The following is a 16,493-nucleotide window of genomic DNA, read 5'->3' on the forward strand; positions in this document are numbered from 1 at the left end:
TGGGTTTGTTTTGGCGCCCCCTGTGGACAAAGCCGTACCTCTCTCTGCTGATTTGTCCTGTACATGCTAAAGCAGTGTTTATGTAACATAAAGTCACAATCATATGAATAACTCTCTTTACATACAACAAAGAAGGCAGCGTGCAGTTAATCACTTCGTCTGACACCTACCCCCCCCCCCCCCCCCCACACCGCCCGCCAGCAGTTTCATTACCAATATCTAGAAATAATCGATCGTGTCTTTGATGCTGTGTTTGCTTTTGGAGCTCATATAGAGACATCAGAGGTCATGTCAGTCTGTTTCATAACCAGTGACAAACTCCTCACAGGAGCTTTGAGGTGTTTGTTCTGGTGAAAGAGGAACTTCTGTGGTCGGACAGAGACGGACAGAAAGAGGAAACACTGTTCTGTGGAACGATTGGCACCTTTAGTAATGCTGTGGTGAGACATCATGTGACCGAGCTGTGAGCCGATTTAACTTCCAGAGACAAATTAAGAACCTATACATGTAGTTTTTGTCCATGTAGTTTTTCTACATGTAGGTTTTGTACATGTAGTTTTTCTACATGTAGGTTTTGTACATGTAGTTTTTCTACATGTAGGTTTTGTACATGTAGTTCAGCTCCCAGGACACGACCCTGCATCCAGCTTTAGATCATCAGGAAACAGGGACCTCTGTCACGCTGTGGTGTTACTCCCTGTTGTGTTTTCTCCTCCAGACTCTGAGCAGACTCTCCTGCGCCTACAAGAAGGAGAACCAGACCAAGATGGTGGTGTGTGACCTGGGAAACCCCATGAAGGGAGGAACAGAGGTCAGTGGTCGACCTTGTCTCATGCTGCATTCAGGGGAGTTCAGGAGAGAATGTGATGTGTTCGAGGCCTGTTAGTGGAGCAGGTTAGAAACTGAGTGAAATAATGAAGAAAGGAGCAACAGCTTTAACTGTAATTCAAGAACTCTGATTGGTCCTCTGCTGTATCCTCCTGCTCTCTGATTGGCTGCTCGCTCTCTCGTTATCTGCTCTCTGATATGTCCTCTGCTCTCTGATTGGTCCTCTGCTGTCTCCTGCGCTCTGATTGGTCCTCTGCTCTCTGATTGGTCAGATTAAGGCGGAGCTGAGGTTCAGCGTGCACCAGCTGTCAGAAGAGGACACGTCGGTGAAGTTCGACCTGCAGATCGTCAGGTAGAGTCACACCTGAGCACGCACACGTGACACACATGTTTCTAAATTCAGTGTGACTTCCTCTTTCCCAGGATGTCATTATCTTTGATGTCCTTCCAAAATAAAGGTCCTTAAATCCAGTTAGAAATCAGAGAAAAACACTAATGATCATTTTTTCATTTTTTAACAGTTGTTAGATATGAATTATATTTCCCAAAGGGAAGTCTTCAGATGACGTCTTTGGTCCAACTAAAACTCAGAAAACACAAAGACTCTTATCGTCATGAATAACAAAGAAAAACATTCTCAAATATAAGAAGTTTCAACCTGGAAATAATAAAATATCAAAGTTATTGTCAGTTAATTAACTTTTTCAGATTGAATAATCAATGAATCGACTCATCGTTGCAGCTCTACTTCAGAATCGTCCTGTTTACTTCAGCATCATGCATGCATGTTACAATGCTAACAGGAGATGCTAACGGCTAATTTAGAACACTGTTAATGAAGACAGTCTGACTCAATGTAAATGAGACATAACTGGTTACCTTTCTGTCCAATCAGAGTATTTCTACGTTTCCTGTTACTGAGCAGAGTGAACGGTCTGTTAGCGTTCATTAAAGCTCTGTTCTCCTCTCGCTCATTTGAATCACAACAACTGTGAAGGAAGCAGCTCACAGAGCATCTGTGTGTGTGTGTGTGTGTGTGTGTGTGTGTGTGTGTGTGTGTGTGTGTGTGTGTGTGTGTGTGTGTGTGCGTGTGTGCGTGTGTGGGTGAAAGAGAGAGGCGGAGGTATGTTAATGACAGGTTTCAGCTGGTTTCTCTCTGACAGCTCAGACTTCTTCTCCTCTTTAAAATGCAGCAGCAGCACAGTGTGGGCGGCTGGTGATCTTTAAACTAACATTTTTAAACTCACTCAATTCAGACAAACTTAAAGAAACAGAACTGTGTGAAATGTTTCTGTTTTAATAAACAACAGCTCCCCCCTGTGGCTGCTTGTAGAACAGCAGCAGCAGACCTTCAAAATAAAATATTAATACTTTACTTATACAGCACCTTTAAAAACAGATGTTTACAAAGAGCTTTGACGGACAGAGCAAAGGCGGGAAGATTACAGAACACAAACAGAACTTTCAACAGTGAGGCCAAACTGAGAGAACAAGAACTCACTGCAAACACTGAAGGTCAACCAGAATCTAAGTATACATTATAATTATTAAAGACGACATCACATCAGAGGATAATTTCATCTATTTAACAAACACTTTATAACCTTTATATTTCTGTTTCTCTGTTGTGTTACTTTGATGTCATCGTACAGGTGATGATAAACAATGTTTGTGTTTCAGCTCGAACCAGTTCGACAACATGAGTCCTCGAGTGTCCAGCGTCACCGACCTGGCTGTCCTTGCTAAAGTCTCCATCAGAGGGTAAGACGCACACACACACACACGCACACACACGCACGCACGCACGCACGCACGCACACACGCACTCACATACACGCACACGCACGTGCACGCACACGCACACGCACACGCACACACACACACACACACAGAGGTTACCATCCTGTATATCTGAATGTATTTAGTGTCAAAAGTGTGATTCTGATTCCACTGAGACATTTACTGGTTTTTTGTTTTCCCAGTGATACAGAAATGATCCTTAAAGGCTGAAAGTGTTCATATTCTATATCTTCATATTAACAGATCACATGACTGAGTGTGTTTGTGTCAGCTGTGTTCACGAGCGCTGAACCTGTGTGTAACAATCAGATAAAACTAAGTTCAACTAACAAACACAATGACAGCCTGAAATACTGACAAGAAACAAAACTTTCTATTTACAAATAAAAACACTAAAATGATCTGTGTGTGTGTGTGTGCGTGTGTGTGTGTGTGTGTGCGTGTGTGCGTGTGCGTGTGTGTGTGTGTGTGTGCAGGACGTCGTCTCCCAGCCAGGTGCTGCTCCCCATCGCAAACTGGAAACCTAAAAATCCTCCTGTGACCGGAGACGACATCGGACCGCAGATAGTTCACGTCTACGAGGTACAAACACACACACACACACACACACACACACATGTACAGTGTTTCAGCTGCTTCTTGTGTGGACCAATAATCACTGCTTCCGTGTAGCTCCTGAACAGCGGGCCCAGCACGTTCAGTAAGGCGTCGGTGGAGGTGGTGTGGCCGTACCAGTACAAGAACGAGTCTCTGCTCTACATCACCAAGTACGAGACGGAGGGACCCATCAACTGCACCACGGACACCGAGATCAACCCGCTCAACGTGTCGGTGAGGAAACATGACTCCACAGCTGTCTGAGTCACATGACTGTTTACATGAGGATGGATGTGTGATGCCCAAATTTCCCTCTGGGGATAAATAAAGTATTTGTGACTGTGATCAGTGTCGCTCTGAGCGTCTGCTTCACTGTCTGCTCGTTCAAATCAGAACATCAGAGCTGTTCCCTCCCTGTAGAGTCAGACAGCATGGACACTTCTCTTTCACACCCTGACTCTGAAACTGAAACATGTATGATCAATTATTTTCATTCCTGTGTTTAAAATAAAACTCATGAACTGAGATATTATTGTTTGTTTGTCAGAGCCCGCTCGCCTCGGCCAAGAACACCAGCGTGGTTCCACCCAGAGAGCGAGAGACGGAGGGACGAAACAGAAACCACGTCCACAAGAGAGACCTGGAGACAACGAGGGACTCGCAGAACGACCTGCAGACACTGGTACACACACACACACACACACACACACACACACACACACACACACACAGTCAGTCAGTCAGATTAATAACAAGAATACAGTTTATATGTAGAGATCTTTTCTAGGCCCAAAACACCAGACACAGACGGTGATATGAAACAAAACGTCCAGCCTTAAAGCTGAAGAACAGGTGTGTTACATGTTGTTAAAGCTGGTTAACACCTGTTTAATATGTTTCTATAACTCCGTCACAGCAGGAAGTATCACTCTGACTCTTTCCTGTGACACATACAGTATTTGTTTCTAGATGTTGGGCTCCTTACAGGGCTCGTTGGACAGCTCCTGTTGCTGCGAGCTGAAGGCTAATACGCTAGCCAGCTTGGAACATGCTAACATATTCAGTCTCATCGTTTCTCTGTGATGAGCCGTTTGTCTCCTTCTGACATCTTGTGTCAGGGCTAACTCCAGACTGAAGGGGAACTCATGTGAGCTAACAGAACGTTCATTTGGTCGACAGCGTTCACTCTGGAGATTTACTTCATCCAGGCGACTGAATGTAACCACTGCAGAGCTGCTACCTGTTAGAATGAAGTTTGTACTGTACTAAAGGAAAACTGTGTGTGTGTGTGTGTGTGTGTGTGTGTGTGTGTGTGTGTAGGACTGCACCACAGCAGTCTGTCTGCGGCTCAGGTGTCAGGTGGGTCGTCTGGAGAGGAGGAAGAACGCCATCCTCTTCATCTACTCACGACTGTCTGTCAACAACTTCCTGCGGGTAAACACGCACAAACACAAAAACACACAACCAACTCGGGGTAAACAAACGTAACAACAAATCCTGCTTTATTTTGTGGCTTAAACAACGTGTGCAAAGAAACGTGTAAAAACTAGCATAAATGCTACATGTGAGTTACAAGGCTGCCAGAGGTAGAGTCGTCCACATAAGCTGTTTCTTTATTAAATCTTAATACAAATCACATTTTAACATGTTTCTGTTTATTATGAATGAGTTAAGTTTTCGACTGAACAGGATCAGTAACACCTGCAGGCTGGTGTGGGTGCAGATAACCAATAAATGTCTATCAATCAAAGAAAAAGGAGCTTCTGATAAATCCATGTGGAGGAGAGGCTAACAGCTAATTTAGCTCAAAGCTAATGAAGAAGAACATGAGCTTTTTTTAACCCTGCTCCACCCAGAGGTGTTACGTGTGTGTGTGACGTCTCCGATGTGTGTGTTTCTCTCAGACTGAGAATCAGAACCGCTCGTACGCGGTTCGATCGACCGCCTCCTTCAGCGTCATCGAGATGCCGTACAAGAAGCTGGTGTCAGAGCTGCCGTCCAACAGCACCACTGTGAGACACACACACGCACACACGCACACACACAGCTTGTTTCTTTTCATGCAGATCACATAGAGCTGTACGGCAGATGTAAAGGTGTCAGTGTGTTGATGGAGTGTGTGTTTTCAGGTGAGTGTGTCGGTGATGTGGGTGGCCGAACCTCCTCCGCCCGTGCCCGGCTGGGTGGTGGCTCTGGCTGTGCTGGCCGGTCTGCTGCTGCTCGCTCTGCTCATCTTCATCATGTACAAGGTGAGAAACCTTCTACAGATGTTTTTTATAAAGTATAATCCCTCAGCGTCTCCTGAGGGAGCCGCGTGAGGTGTCAAACGTCCTCACGTGATGTCACTTGAGTCGCTGTCGGGAGGGCCGACGACTTCGTGTCTGAAAAAACAAATCATTTGTTTTGTCTGAAAGAGGTGAGACCTCTGATGTGCTGTTCTCTGCTGCAGGTGAGATTAGCTGCTTATAGCATTACACAACACAAATTGGTGGTCAAGGTGCATTCTGGGTAATGCAGTGGCAAGGTGTTGACAAGGAAGAAGTAGTGAAAAAAAAACATTCTTGTTGTATCATATATGTAGATATTTGATATTTAAATTGAGACTCCATGACGTTAAAATGATCTGCAGGGCTGTCACTAACTCCTCCCCTTTCTTCTTCTTCTCCTCCTCAGCTGGGCTTCTTTAAGCGTGTGCGCCCCCCGCAGGAGGACTGCACAGAGAAGGAGCAGCTGCAGCCGGAGGAGAACGGAAACACTGACGCCTAGAGGTCAAACTCTGAGGAGCGCCCCCTACTGTCTGTACAGAACAATTCAGGGTAACACGGCCGCTGAGACGATTTCACTGTATTCACTGTTGAATGGGAGATTATGGTACTGGTTTAAGTTTTTATAAGGTTTTTTATTTCACTCGCCATATTTTGTTTGTGCCAAAAGAGAAACCATGAGGTCACCATGACACCATCAGAGATCAGCTGGGAAGTTAAAGGAAGAATTCAACATTTGTTAAGGATTGATTGAACTCTCCTGTCTGTAGGGTAAATCTGAAGCTAGCAGCTCGTTAGCCTAGCGTAGCTTAAAGACTGGAAACATGGTTAAAAACAGCTAGCTTGGCTCCTGCTAACATGTTATATCTCGTTTCTTTTCATGTGACTAGGTCAGCACATAACAACCTATTAAAACACAATTTGTTACCTTTACATTTTTATTACAGGTTAAACAAACAAACAAGAATGCCTGTTAACCAGTGAGCTCTAGCTAGCACATTAGCTTTGTATCCAGTGTTGCTAAGCTAATAAGCTCCTGGACGTAGCGTCATATGTTTGGAAGAAATAGTTCCCAAAATGTCGACTTACTCCTTCGACTTGCTGACCGTGATCTCTGAAAGCTTCAGGAGTCTGAACTCAGAGTTGTAACTGTTGGAGAGACGAGGCGTCCGTCTGCACCACACCATCAGTTTGTCCTGATGTTGATTTGCACATTTAGTTTTGTCCAAACCCCAAATAAGTGACAAACTGTAGATTCTTCTTGTTTAAAAAGTCCAAAACTGCTGATGAATTGAAGTCATATTTAAACCTGCCCTCGTCAACAAAACACTGATTTATAAAAGGATTTGTACAGAAAAGTCAGCTGTTGCTAATTTACTGTTAAATCTCCAGCTTTTGGTTTTGTTTTAAATCCTTAGCCGCAAAGCTATCTCTGTTAGCTGTTAGCTGTTAGCTGCCACAGAGTGCTCGCTCGTCTTCCCAGACCGCCACTGAAAACACAAATAACATTTATAACATGTGTAGTAAAAATGAACATTTTATTTAACAAGAAAAGGCCGAAGAAAAAACTCTAGAGAAATGATTTAGCTGATACCCACATGGCCTTTAAAATCTACAATGAAAACAATGCTATGCTTGCTAGCTAAGCTAACAGGCACAGATGATAATCACAGCCTTGTAATATATGAACTGTTATGATGATGAGATTGATTGCGTTTGTCTGCCAGCAATAAAGCAGCAATAAGAAAACTGATAATTGATAATTGACGATTGGAAAGTGAGCAATAAGTGAAGGTGCTAATCAGCAGCCTTCAGGTCTGTGTTTTTGGATAAAGTGGTTTAATTTGATGTGGGATGATAAGAAGTGTGACAGTAATATATGAACCCTGATACGCTCCTTCTCTGTGTGTGTGGGGAAGCTGCTGGTGAGGAGTCATTCTGCTCTGCGTTGCCTGTTTGGTGCCTCTGAGGGGTTTTTGGTTTTTTCTATACATGATGATAAAAACAGAAGCTGGTCCGACTCGTTTCAGTACCAGCAAAAAATAGTTTGTGTTTGTTTGAGAAAATGATGTTTGGGTGGAAAATGATGCAAAGTGATGAGTTTATAATTCACCCTGTAAAACTGACCGTTTGCTAAACCCCGCCCCTGATCAGTGATGTCCAATCACAGTGAGGCAAATCAAACCTGTCAGTATTTAGACATCTGAATAGGTGAGGATTATAACATTTCACCTGCAACCTTTTAGCTTTAGCTTCAGTCAATTAGCATGATATCATGACCTGGGACTGTTAGCTTTAGCTTCAGTCTGTCAACATGACATTATGACCTGGGCTTCAGGTCAGCTTCAGTCTGTTAGCATGATATCAAAGCATGGGACTGTTAGCTTCAGCTTCAGTCTGTTAGCATGATATCAAAGCATGGGACTGTTAGCTTCAGCTTCAGTCTGTTAGCATGATATCACAGTCTGGGACTGTTAGCTTCAGCTTCAGTCTGTTAGCATGATATCACAGTCTGGGACTGTTAGCTTCAGCTTCAGTCTGTTAGCATGATATCAAAGTCTCGGACTGTTAGCTTCAGCTTCAGTCTGTTAGCATGATATCAAAGCATGGGACTGTTAGCTTCAGCTTCAGTCTGTTAGCATGATATCAAAGCCTGGGACTGTTAGCTTCAGCATGGGACTGTTAGCTTCAGCTTCAGTCTGTTAGCATGATATCAAAGCCTGGGACTGTTAGCTTCAGCATGGGACTGTTAGCTTCAGCTTCAGTCTGTTAGCATGATATCGAAGTCTGGGACTGTTAGCTTTAGCTTCAGTCTGTTAGCATGATATTATGACCTGGGACTTTAAGCTTCAGCTTCAGTCTGTTAGCATGATATCAAAGCCTGGGACTGTTAGCTTTAGCTCCAGTCCAGTCAAAACAAGAAGTGTCATCAACCAACTCATAAAGCTAATATTAGCTACATTTGCTAGCTAGCTACTGCTGATAAAATCAGTCGGTGTGCAAAGCTGCTTTGTTTCCTTCTGTCTGAAATCCAGGATTTATTATTTCATATAATTGATAGAATTTCAAATATTAATCTGCTGCCATTATAGTTATATACTGCACATGTGCCCGACAAGGACAGGAAGAGTGACAGGCATAGCAACAGTAGCTAAGGGGGTGGGGCTTAATGAACGGTCCGTTAGTCGCAGCGATAACTTTCCCGCCCTGCACTGAGGCTCCTCCGCTGGTTTGGATCTTTGAATATTGTTTCTGTTTCTCACATTTCACAGTCGTGACTCGGTCGTGTTTTTATGTTTGAATGAACGAGTGAGTGTGAATATATGGAAATAGAAAAAAAACTTTGCTATGAATTTACCCATATTGGGTTTACATCATGAATTAATGTTAAAGGTTGATGATAATTTTAAAATATATTAATCCAATAACATGAAATAACTGCACAGCACACTTAGGTTAGAAAGTTATTCTTTATTTTATCCACGGCTTTCATGTTTGCCTTCACTGCTTATATCCTGCTGCCACTAGAGGTCACGACTGCCTCGATCATTCAGTTAGCTAGCTGGGAAAGAGAGAACCATGTCAAACTTTGACTTTACAGCCCCTAAAAAACTGCCTTCAAAATCTTTTGTCTCTTTTACAGTAAAAATTCATGACTGAAGAAGAAATAAAAATAAGTTCAATGAAAACAAAACGCTTTAAAAGAATGAAATTATAAAAATCCTTTGGTGAGATTCAAGCTCCGTCTTTCATTTAAATTCTGCTGACTCTCTGAGTGGAACAGAAAGGACTGACAGCTGTCGGTCCTGAACATGACGAGGTTTATATTCAGTCATGAGCGTCTCACTGCGCTGCTGGAACTCTTATTAAAGATGTTTCTGAGGACTAATCTGTGTTTTCATAGAACATTGGGATGTTTTTCACTCTCACCAGGTTTCAGCAGGACTGACGTCACTTCCAGTTCAGTCTGATCAAAATGTCCTGAGACGGTTTGGTCACTTCTTCTGAACTGAGAGCAGATTTATACAATCTGGAAAAGTCTGAATCAAACCTGAGCAGAAAAAATCATAGTCTCTTAAGATAAAAATCCATCCTCCTGATCAGACGAGGAGAGCGACATGAAGTCAGTCCTGCTGTCTGTTGTTTTTAGGGGTTTGACTGTGTTTTATATTTAATACCACTCTCTGCCTGTCTGTCTGTCTGTCTGTCTGCTTGTCTGTCCTTCTGCCATGAGAAAAGTAATATTTTTGATGTACGTATTCTTTCACCCAGAGAATAAAATGTAACTGTTTCATAAGGAGATGATTTCACATTTGAGCTAAAATAAACTGATCTGTTCACATTTTATTCACTCGTTTGTCTTTTTTTATTCTCACTGGATGGTTGATCTTTGGTTTCATGAACACACGGATGTGAGACAAAGCTTTAAGTGAAAATAGAAGATCTTTGTTTGAGCAGAGACAGTTCGTCTTCCTGTCTCACAGAAATCATCTTTAGTGACACATCATTTCTCTTTAAAATCTTTATTCTGCTTTGACCAGAATAACATCTGAGCGCGCTCATACAGAAAAATAAGGAGGAGTTAAACTCTGTCAGTTTGTTTCCTGTTTCCTTCTGATTGGTCAGTGTGTCAGCAGGAAGCTGAGGTCACTTCCTGGTTCGTACTCCACCGAGGCCTTTCCCCTGAAACACAAAACACAACATGGTAAGAGACGTTACTCATAACAGTGGAGTGTGTGTGTGTGTGTGTGCGTGCGTGCGTGCGTGCGTGCGTGCGTGCGTACCTGGTGAAGAGTCTGGCTTTGGTGGTTCCCAGTAGTGTGGCTTTGTTTCCCTCCACCAGCAGCAAGGACCCCTCCCTCAGACCCTGAAAATACACACAATCGACTATAGAACCTGCATTCTCTCCAACACCCAGCAGGGGGCGACGCCACTGGTGTTGAAGGAGGTATGATCCTATAGAAGTCTATGAGAACATGCTCCTCCTCCTCTCCTGATGTATTCCCTCAGTAAACATGTTCCTCATGAGTTTATGGTCTCAGTCTCTAGTTTCAAGTCTTCTTCAACACAGCATGATGTTCATTTAGTCACTGATGCTCCCATTGAGAGTCACACAGACCAGGAAGAGGGGAGGGGTTAGGGCGGGGCTACCTGTGATTGACAGGTCACTACTACTGCTACCTGGAAAATGTTCGCTGGTCAGGTCCACTTAAAGAGTGAGATGTTCTACCAGCCAGAATTAGCATCCCGATAAATATCACAGCTACTGGGAATTATGGATGCACCTTGCCTACAAAGCTAGCATTAGCTGGTAGCTTAGCATTTGCTAACCCTTTGCTCCTCTCCAGCTCCACCCTCTCTCACTCTTGGCTCCAAAAAAACAAGACAGCGACGGCAAAAATGCCAAACTGGAAGCTTCAAAGCAGCAGACCGATGGGCGACGTCAGTTTCTACGTCTGCGTCTTACGTACAGGTGGAGCTACATGATCACAGGTGATGCTACATGATCACAGGTGGTGCTACATGCTCACAGGTGATGCTACATGATCACAGGTGGTGCTACATGATCACATGTTACACTCTGGGATTGTCTTCTCTTGTCTGTATTATGTTAACATTAGCTCCAATCTGTCTCTGGCTGTAAGGGAACGTTTGTAAAAAGGATAAATAAGGATTAAAGGCGGCTCTCACCAGAACACTGGGAGTGTCAGGTTCCTCGTGGAACTGGGTGATTCTCTGCTCTCTGGTCTCCTGAATGACGACAAGACACAAACACACCGTGTGTTAGAAACAGGTCAGCAGGAGGGACGGGACAGTAACTCGTACATATAGAATATCATAACAGGACTGATGCTGTGTGTACAATCATCCCTCGTTCACTTCTCCCTGTAGACCTGATTCACTCTCCACACAGAAAAAGTAAAAAGTTAACACATGCACAGAAATAACCCCAAAGAAAGGACCTCCATGATGTCTAATAAAAACCTCCAACATGTCCGACCTCAGACAGCGCTCTCAGTTTGCCGACTCTGCATGTGTTTTTGTGGACCTCTGCAGGTTTCACGGGTTGCATCACTTCCTCAGACAGAAAAAACATCAGGCCTTCGGATGAAGTGAAAATGATGTGATCACTGACGTGTCCACAAAGACAGCAGGAGACTGTCCACATCAGGTTTTAAACGTGCAGCTTCGCACACTTCTTAATCGTTAATCAAAGTAGGCGTATGAAGTCTCTCCTGAGTCGTGTGTAAAGTAAGACGTTTCAAAGCCCTGCACTTTCAGGCATTTCTGCAGAGAAGCTAACTGCTAGCGATGCTAACTTCTAAAGTCATGAAACATTCCCGCCACCAACAAGATGCATTATGCTAATGTGTGCCATGTGACTCGAATGGCGACCCAGACCCAGTTTTTTATGAGAGTATATTTAACAAGAACCAAAAAAAACATTCTGTTCATTTCAAACTATTTCTCAGGTTGGAAATTATTTTTGTAATTTTTTGAGGAATTTCATGACAGAGAGACGCGTCATCACACAGCCAGCTTTGATACCACCTGAGGGAGGGGGGGTAAGCTCATTAACCTCTGACTGATAGGACAGATTATTGACCAATCAGAGCAAGCTACATTATCAGCTCTGTGACCACGTTTCATCATCTCATCAGTCAGCAGAACAAAGACGACAGTTTCACTGCGTCCTTATCTGAAGTTTGTAATCAGATCATAAAACCTGCAGCGGCTCAGAGAGGAACACGGAGGTGAGCTGATCCTTAGTTTAGTGATGATCCTCCATCACAAGAACAACCTGCTCTACACTCCTTCAGTGCAGGTTCATAATGAGAAGTCAGAGCTGCACGAGGTTGAGACCACCTCGGTTCAGGCCCCTCGGGGGGTCACCAGGTACATCTATGAGGTCATCACTTGTTTAGTGGGAGCAGGAAGAGGATTTTAGTTTGTGTGGAGACATGTATGAAACACACGGAGGGTGTGACACTGACCCCCATGTGGCGGCTGTGGGGGTCGGGGTCCAGGTAGTGCGGGTTGATGTTGAAGGGGACGAGGCCGATGGCGGAGAAGGACGGAGGGTAGACGATGGGCATGTCGTTGGTGGTGTTGATGCTGACCGTCGCCACGTTGGTGCCGGCGCTCGAGCCCATGTAGGGGACGCCGTCCTGAGGGGGAGGAAGGTAAAGACTTATGGTCACACAGGAAGTGAGGTTACACGCTCATATACACTGATACCTAAAGAGTTCATTTAAATTCAGAGAATCACCACAGACGTGATAACTGAAGACATCTATAATTATCATCTTTGTATCAAAGCGTGCGTCACCTCGAGCACCCTCCTCCTGATCTCGGTCACCACCTTGTTGTCATACAGACTCTTCAGCAGCCGGAAGGTGTTTCCTCCACCTGAAAAACAGACGGAGCAACAGAGAGAAACAGGCTGATGAAGAAGGAGAAGGAATGACAGGTGGGGGGGATGACGAAAGATAATAAGGAAGAGAGGAAAGGATGGGGGGGGGGTCACAGGTGTGCTCAGCGGGGTTTCCTGCAGCTTCTCAGAGCTCTAAATCCAGTGTGATCATCTGATGGATTTGAACCACCGTCCCTGTCCTCCTGCTGCCCGGCTCTGTCCTTCCTCACCTATAAAAATACCCTCCGCCTTCCTGACGGCGTCGACAGGGTCCGACGCTTCGTGGATGCCGTCCACCTCGTAACCTGCAGGGACAAACACAAACTGATTATTAGGATTTAATCAAACAGTCCTGCAGAGAATCCTCCACAGTGAGGTGATGATGTTCAGTATTTTGTGTTTATGTCACCAAAACCGTTATGAACATCTCAGTTAATCAAAATCTAACTTAAATATAAAGCAGATGTTTGGGGTTGCATTAGATGAAGCTGTGATGTGTCGTAAAATCTTTGCTGTATTTATGAAAATACTGAAATACATAAAAAATACAATGTACAGAAAAAACACAAATTAAATGGCAAGAAAATAGAAAAAAAGTAGAAAATTTAAAAAAAAGACAAAAAATAGAAAGTACAAAATAAAAGCAAAAATGACAGAGAAAAACTAACAAAAAATGCACAGCACTACAACAATAGAAATACTATTGATAATACACTGAACATATACAGGAGTGTTTCAGAAGGTTTTATACCCAGAGTCTTGAACTTGTCTCTGGCGGTCTTGGTGTAGGCGTCTCTGTCATGGAGAGCGTACGGGACAAACAGAACCCTCTTCACATCTCTGAATAAACAGGAAACACAAACACACCAGAATAAAGGTCAGGTTCAATAAGTATTATTGTGAAGTAAATGTCAGATGATTAAACCTTAAATCTGATTACTTCAAAAAACTCATTTCAAAAAACATTTTAATGATCATCATAACCAACAAAATGACTTCATACCTAATGATACATGGATAGCATTACTTGGACTTCTAACGTTGTACACTGTGTATGTTCATGTTGTTGTATGAGTATGGATTTGCTTAATTGCTCGACTTTTGAACTGAATTTGGTGCCGCTGCTCACGCGCAAACGTCTTCACGCTCTCCCTGTGCTCCTTGCAGTCTGTCACTTCCCGTTGATGGATTCAGCTGAAGTAAACTTACTTTCCGAAGAAGTCCGATATGTGGTTATGACAGTGGTCCAGGTACCCGCTGCCGTGCAGGGTGGAGTTGGACACCAGCAGGAGTCTCCGCTTCATCTCTGGGCGCAGACACAGACTCGGATCAGCCGCAGAAACTGAAGAAAACCCGCAGAAGGGTCCAGAGGTCCGGGTCACAGTCCGGCTGTGATCCCGCTGACAGCAGCGCTCTGCCGGGCTGTAAACCGGCTGTAATAAACCCTGATAACACGGTTTAAACCTCCTGCTGCTGTTAATCTACAACACCGAGATACAGGAAGCACACAGCGGGCATTACTGTCCGCTAACACACCAAACTCTGTGTTAATTTATGGCGTTTTAGTCTCAGTTCGACCCTGTTTGACCCAAAAATAAACTTTATTTAAAGATTAGTCACGGTGTGTCTGTTTTCCACCAGCGGAAACAACATTCGTTCTTCCGGCCCAATTCTTTCAGAATAAAAGCAGCACCGTCACAGATAATCGAAATAATATTTGGACAATTAAATGTTAATTAAAATGTTAAATTAAATTAAAATGTTTGTAAAATCTTATCTTTATTTGATGTATTTTTTTTGCCATGAATATCAGTGAAGCAAAACTCTTTTTCATAACTGAAGCGTTACTCTAAGATTACATCAAAAGAAATATTAATTAAAAAAAGTGATGAACATTAATATTGTGAGGCATTTAAAAATGTAGTTAAAATGTAACAAGGACTAACCTATAATTAATGGTTACACTGATGATTAAAACAATAATAGTAAAAACTGTACAAATGCGTTTATAGAAAATAATCTGAATTTAAAAACTAGTTAAAACACAAAAATATTCAAAGCTTTGTTTTTTAAAACTCCTCAGTGCTTTTATTTTGAAGGCTATCCCTGCTCATCAAAATAATCTTCTGTTTTTCAGAATAAAAGCAGAAAAAAAACATATCGCATTAAAAGTAAATCACTTGGTTAAACTCAGGAGCTCGGGAGTTTTTAAATGTGCTGCATTAATAAAATGAGTGAACTGTGAAACAGCAGGAAGTCAATCCGGTCTGCTTTGACTGTAGTTACATCACGTGTCCACCAGGCGGCAGCGCAACATCAAAGCAGAATGACCAACAGACCGCGCCTGAAGAACAAATACTCTATTGCAAATGATTTACGTCTCTATCAGTATTTTACTTCCCCTTCACTTCATCTCAGAGGAAAATGTTAACCTGACAGCTTTAGTCACTTTATTCACATGTTTGTTAATGAGGTTATTTAAATAGGTTTAGAGTACTGTTTAAGTTTGATTATTAAAATAAATTATCAAATAAATAAAACCAATAAAATATTCAGCAGATTGATTCATGAGAGTCAGCAGACCTTTACAAAACACTTTAAAATGAATCCCAACAGTGAAATCCTGCTTTTACATGAAGGCACCAGTAATAATATTATAATGATGGAATATATAACAACAGAACGTTTTATACTTCTAATTACTCACTGCATCACTCCTAAACTTGTATTTACAATGACTGAACATTGGATCGCCCAGGTTTAATAGTATGCTGTTTTAAGACTTTGTTTTAAATGTACAGAAAAGTAAATGAACAGTTTGTGGTGAAACATGTCAGACAAAACAAATCAAAAGTAAAAACTGCAGTATTGCCCTCTGAGGTGTGTGTGTGTAGTAGTATGTGAGGTGTGTGTGTAGTATGTGAGGTGTATGTGTAGTATGTGAGGTGTATGTGTAGTAGTATGTGAGGTGTATGTGTAGTATGTGAGGTGTATGTGTAGTGTGTGAGGTGTATGTGTAGTATGTGAGGTGTATGTGTAGTGTGTATGTGTAGTATGTGAGGTGTATGTGTAGTATGTGAGGTGTATGTGTAGTATGTGAGGTGTATGTGTAGTATGTGAGGTGTATGTGTAGTGTGTATGTGTAGTATGTGAGGTGTATGTGTAGTATACGTGTAGTATGTGTAGTATATGTGTAGTATGTGAGGTGTATGTGTAGTGTGTATGTGTAGTATGTGAGGTGTATGTGTAGTATGTGAGGTGTATGTGTAGTAGTATGTGAGGTGTATGTGTAGTATGTGAGGTGTATGTGTAGTATATGTGTAGTATGTGAGGTGTATGTGTAGTATATGTGTAGTATGTGTAGTATATGTGTAGTATGTGAGGTGTATGTGTAGTATGTGAGGTGTATGTGTAGTATGTGGGGTGTATGTGTAGTGTGTATGTGTAGTATGTGAGGTGTATGTGTAGTATATGTGTAGTATGTGAGGTGTATGTGTAGTATGTGAGGTGTATGTGTAGTAGTATGTGAGGTGTATGTGTAGTGTGTATGTGTAGTATGTGAGGTGTATGTGTAGTAGTATGTGAGGTGT

The 16,493-nt window shown here is 42.7% G+C and overlaps 2 protein-coding genes across 2 annotated transcripts in view; one reads left to right on the plus strand and one right to left on the minus strand.

Moving 5' to 3' along the window:
* The window catches only part of itgav (integrin, alpha V), a 39,413-nt gene extending 29,577 nt beyond the window's left edge, over positions 1–9,836 (plus strand). Inside the window, exons 23-32 of the mRNA XM_069662694.1 lie at positions 719–811; positions 1,101–1,180; positions 2,509–2,589; positions 3,105–3,210; positions 3,301–3,459; positions 3,773–3,907; positions 4,546–4,659; positions 5,130–5,237; positions 5,355–5,474; positions 5,899–9,836. Of these exons, the coding sequence (XP_069518795.1) occupies positions 719–811; positions 1,101–1,180; positions 2,509–2,589; positions 3,105–3,210; positions 3,301–3,459; positions 3,773–3,907; positions 4,546–4,659; positions 5,130–5,237; positions 5,355–5,474; positions 5,899–5,991 (1,089 nt within the window). The 3' untranslated portion in view covers positions 5,992–9,836. The remainder of the gene's footprint in view (positions 1–718; positions 812–1,100; positions 1,181–2,508; positions 2,590–3,104; positions 3,211–3,300; positions 3,460–3,772; positions 3,908–4,545; positions 4,660–5,129; positions 5,238–5,354; positions 5,475–5,898) is intronic.
* A 171-nt stretch (positions 9,837–10,007) lies between these two features.
* On the minus strand, positions 10,008–14,480 carry LOC138592696 (alpha-aspartyl dipeptidase). The gene is made up of 8 exons (XM_069663548.1): positions 14,113–14,480; positions 13,655–13,743; positions 13,134–13,208; positions 12,820–12,899; positions 12,485–12,658; positions 11,181–11,240; positions 10,274–10,356; positions 10,008–10,172 (listed from the first exon to the last, which is right to left on the minus strand). The coding sequence occupies exons 1-8, from the start codon at positions 14,205–14,207 to the stop codon at positions 10,112–10,114; spliced, it is 717 nt and encodes a 238-aa protein (XP_069519649.1). The 5' UTR covers positions 14,208–14,480; the 3' UTR covers positions 10,008–10,111.
* Between the last annotated feature and the right edge of the window lie 2,013 nt (positions 14,481–16,493).

The sequence above is a fragment of the Semicossyphus pulcher genome, unplaced genomic scaffold, assembly GCF_022749685.1.
Source record: "Semicossyphus pulcher isolate SPU_LCO1_2020_fin unplaced genomic scaffold, fSemPul1.0.p SCAF_15, whole genome shotgun sequence".
In the NCBI taxonomy this organism is placed as follows: Eukaryota; Metazoa; Chordata; class Actinopteri; order Labriformes; family Labridae; genus Semicossyphus; species Semicossyphus pulcher.

Coding starts and splice junctions, on each gene's coding strand:
- LOC138592696 (XM_069663548.1), bottom strand. CDS start 14,207: ATGAAGCGGAGACTCCTGCTGGTGTCCAACTCCACCCTGCACGGCAGC. Junction 12,659..12,819: donor TCAGGAGGAGGGTGCTCGAG/GTGACGCACGCT, acceptor CCTCCCCCTCAG/GACGGCGTCCCCTACATGGG. Junction 10,357..11,180: donor CTGACACTCCCAGTGTTCTG/GTGAGAGCCGCC, acceptor GTGTATTTTCAG/GGTCTGAGGGAGGGGTCCTT.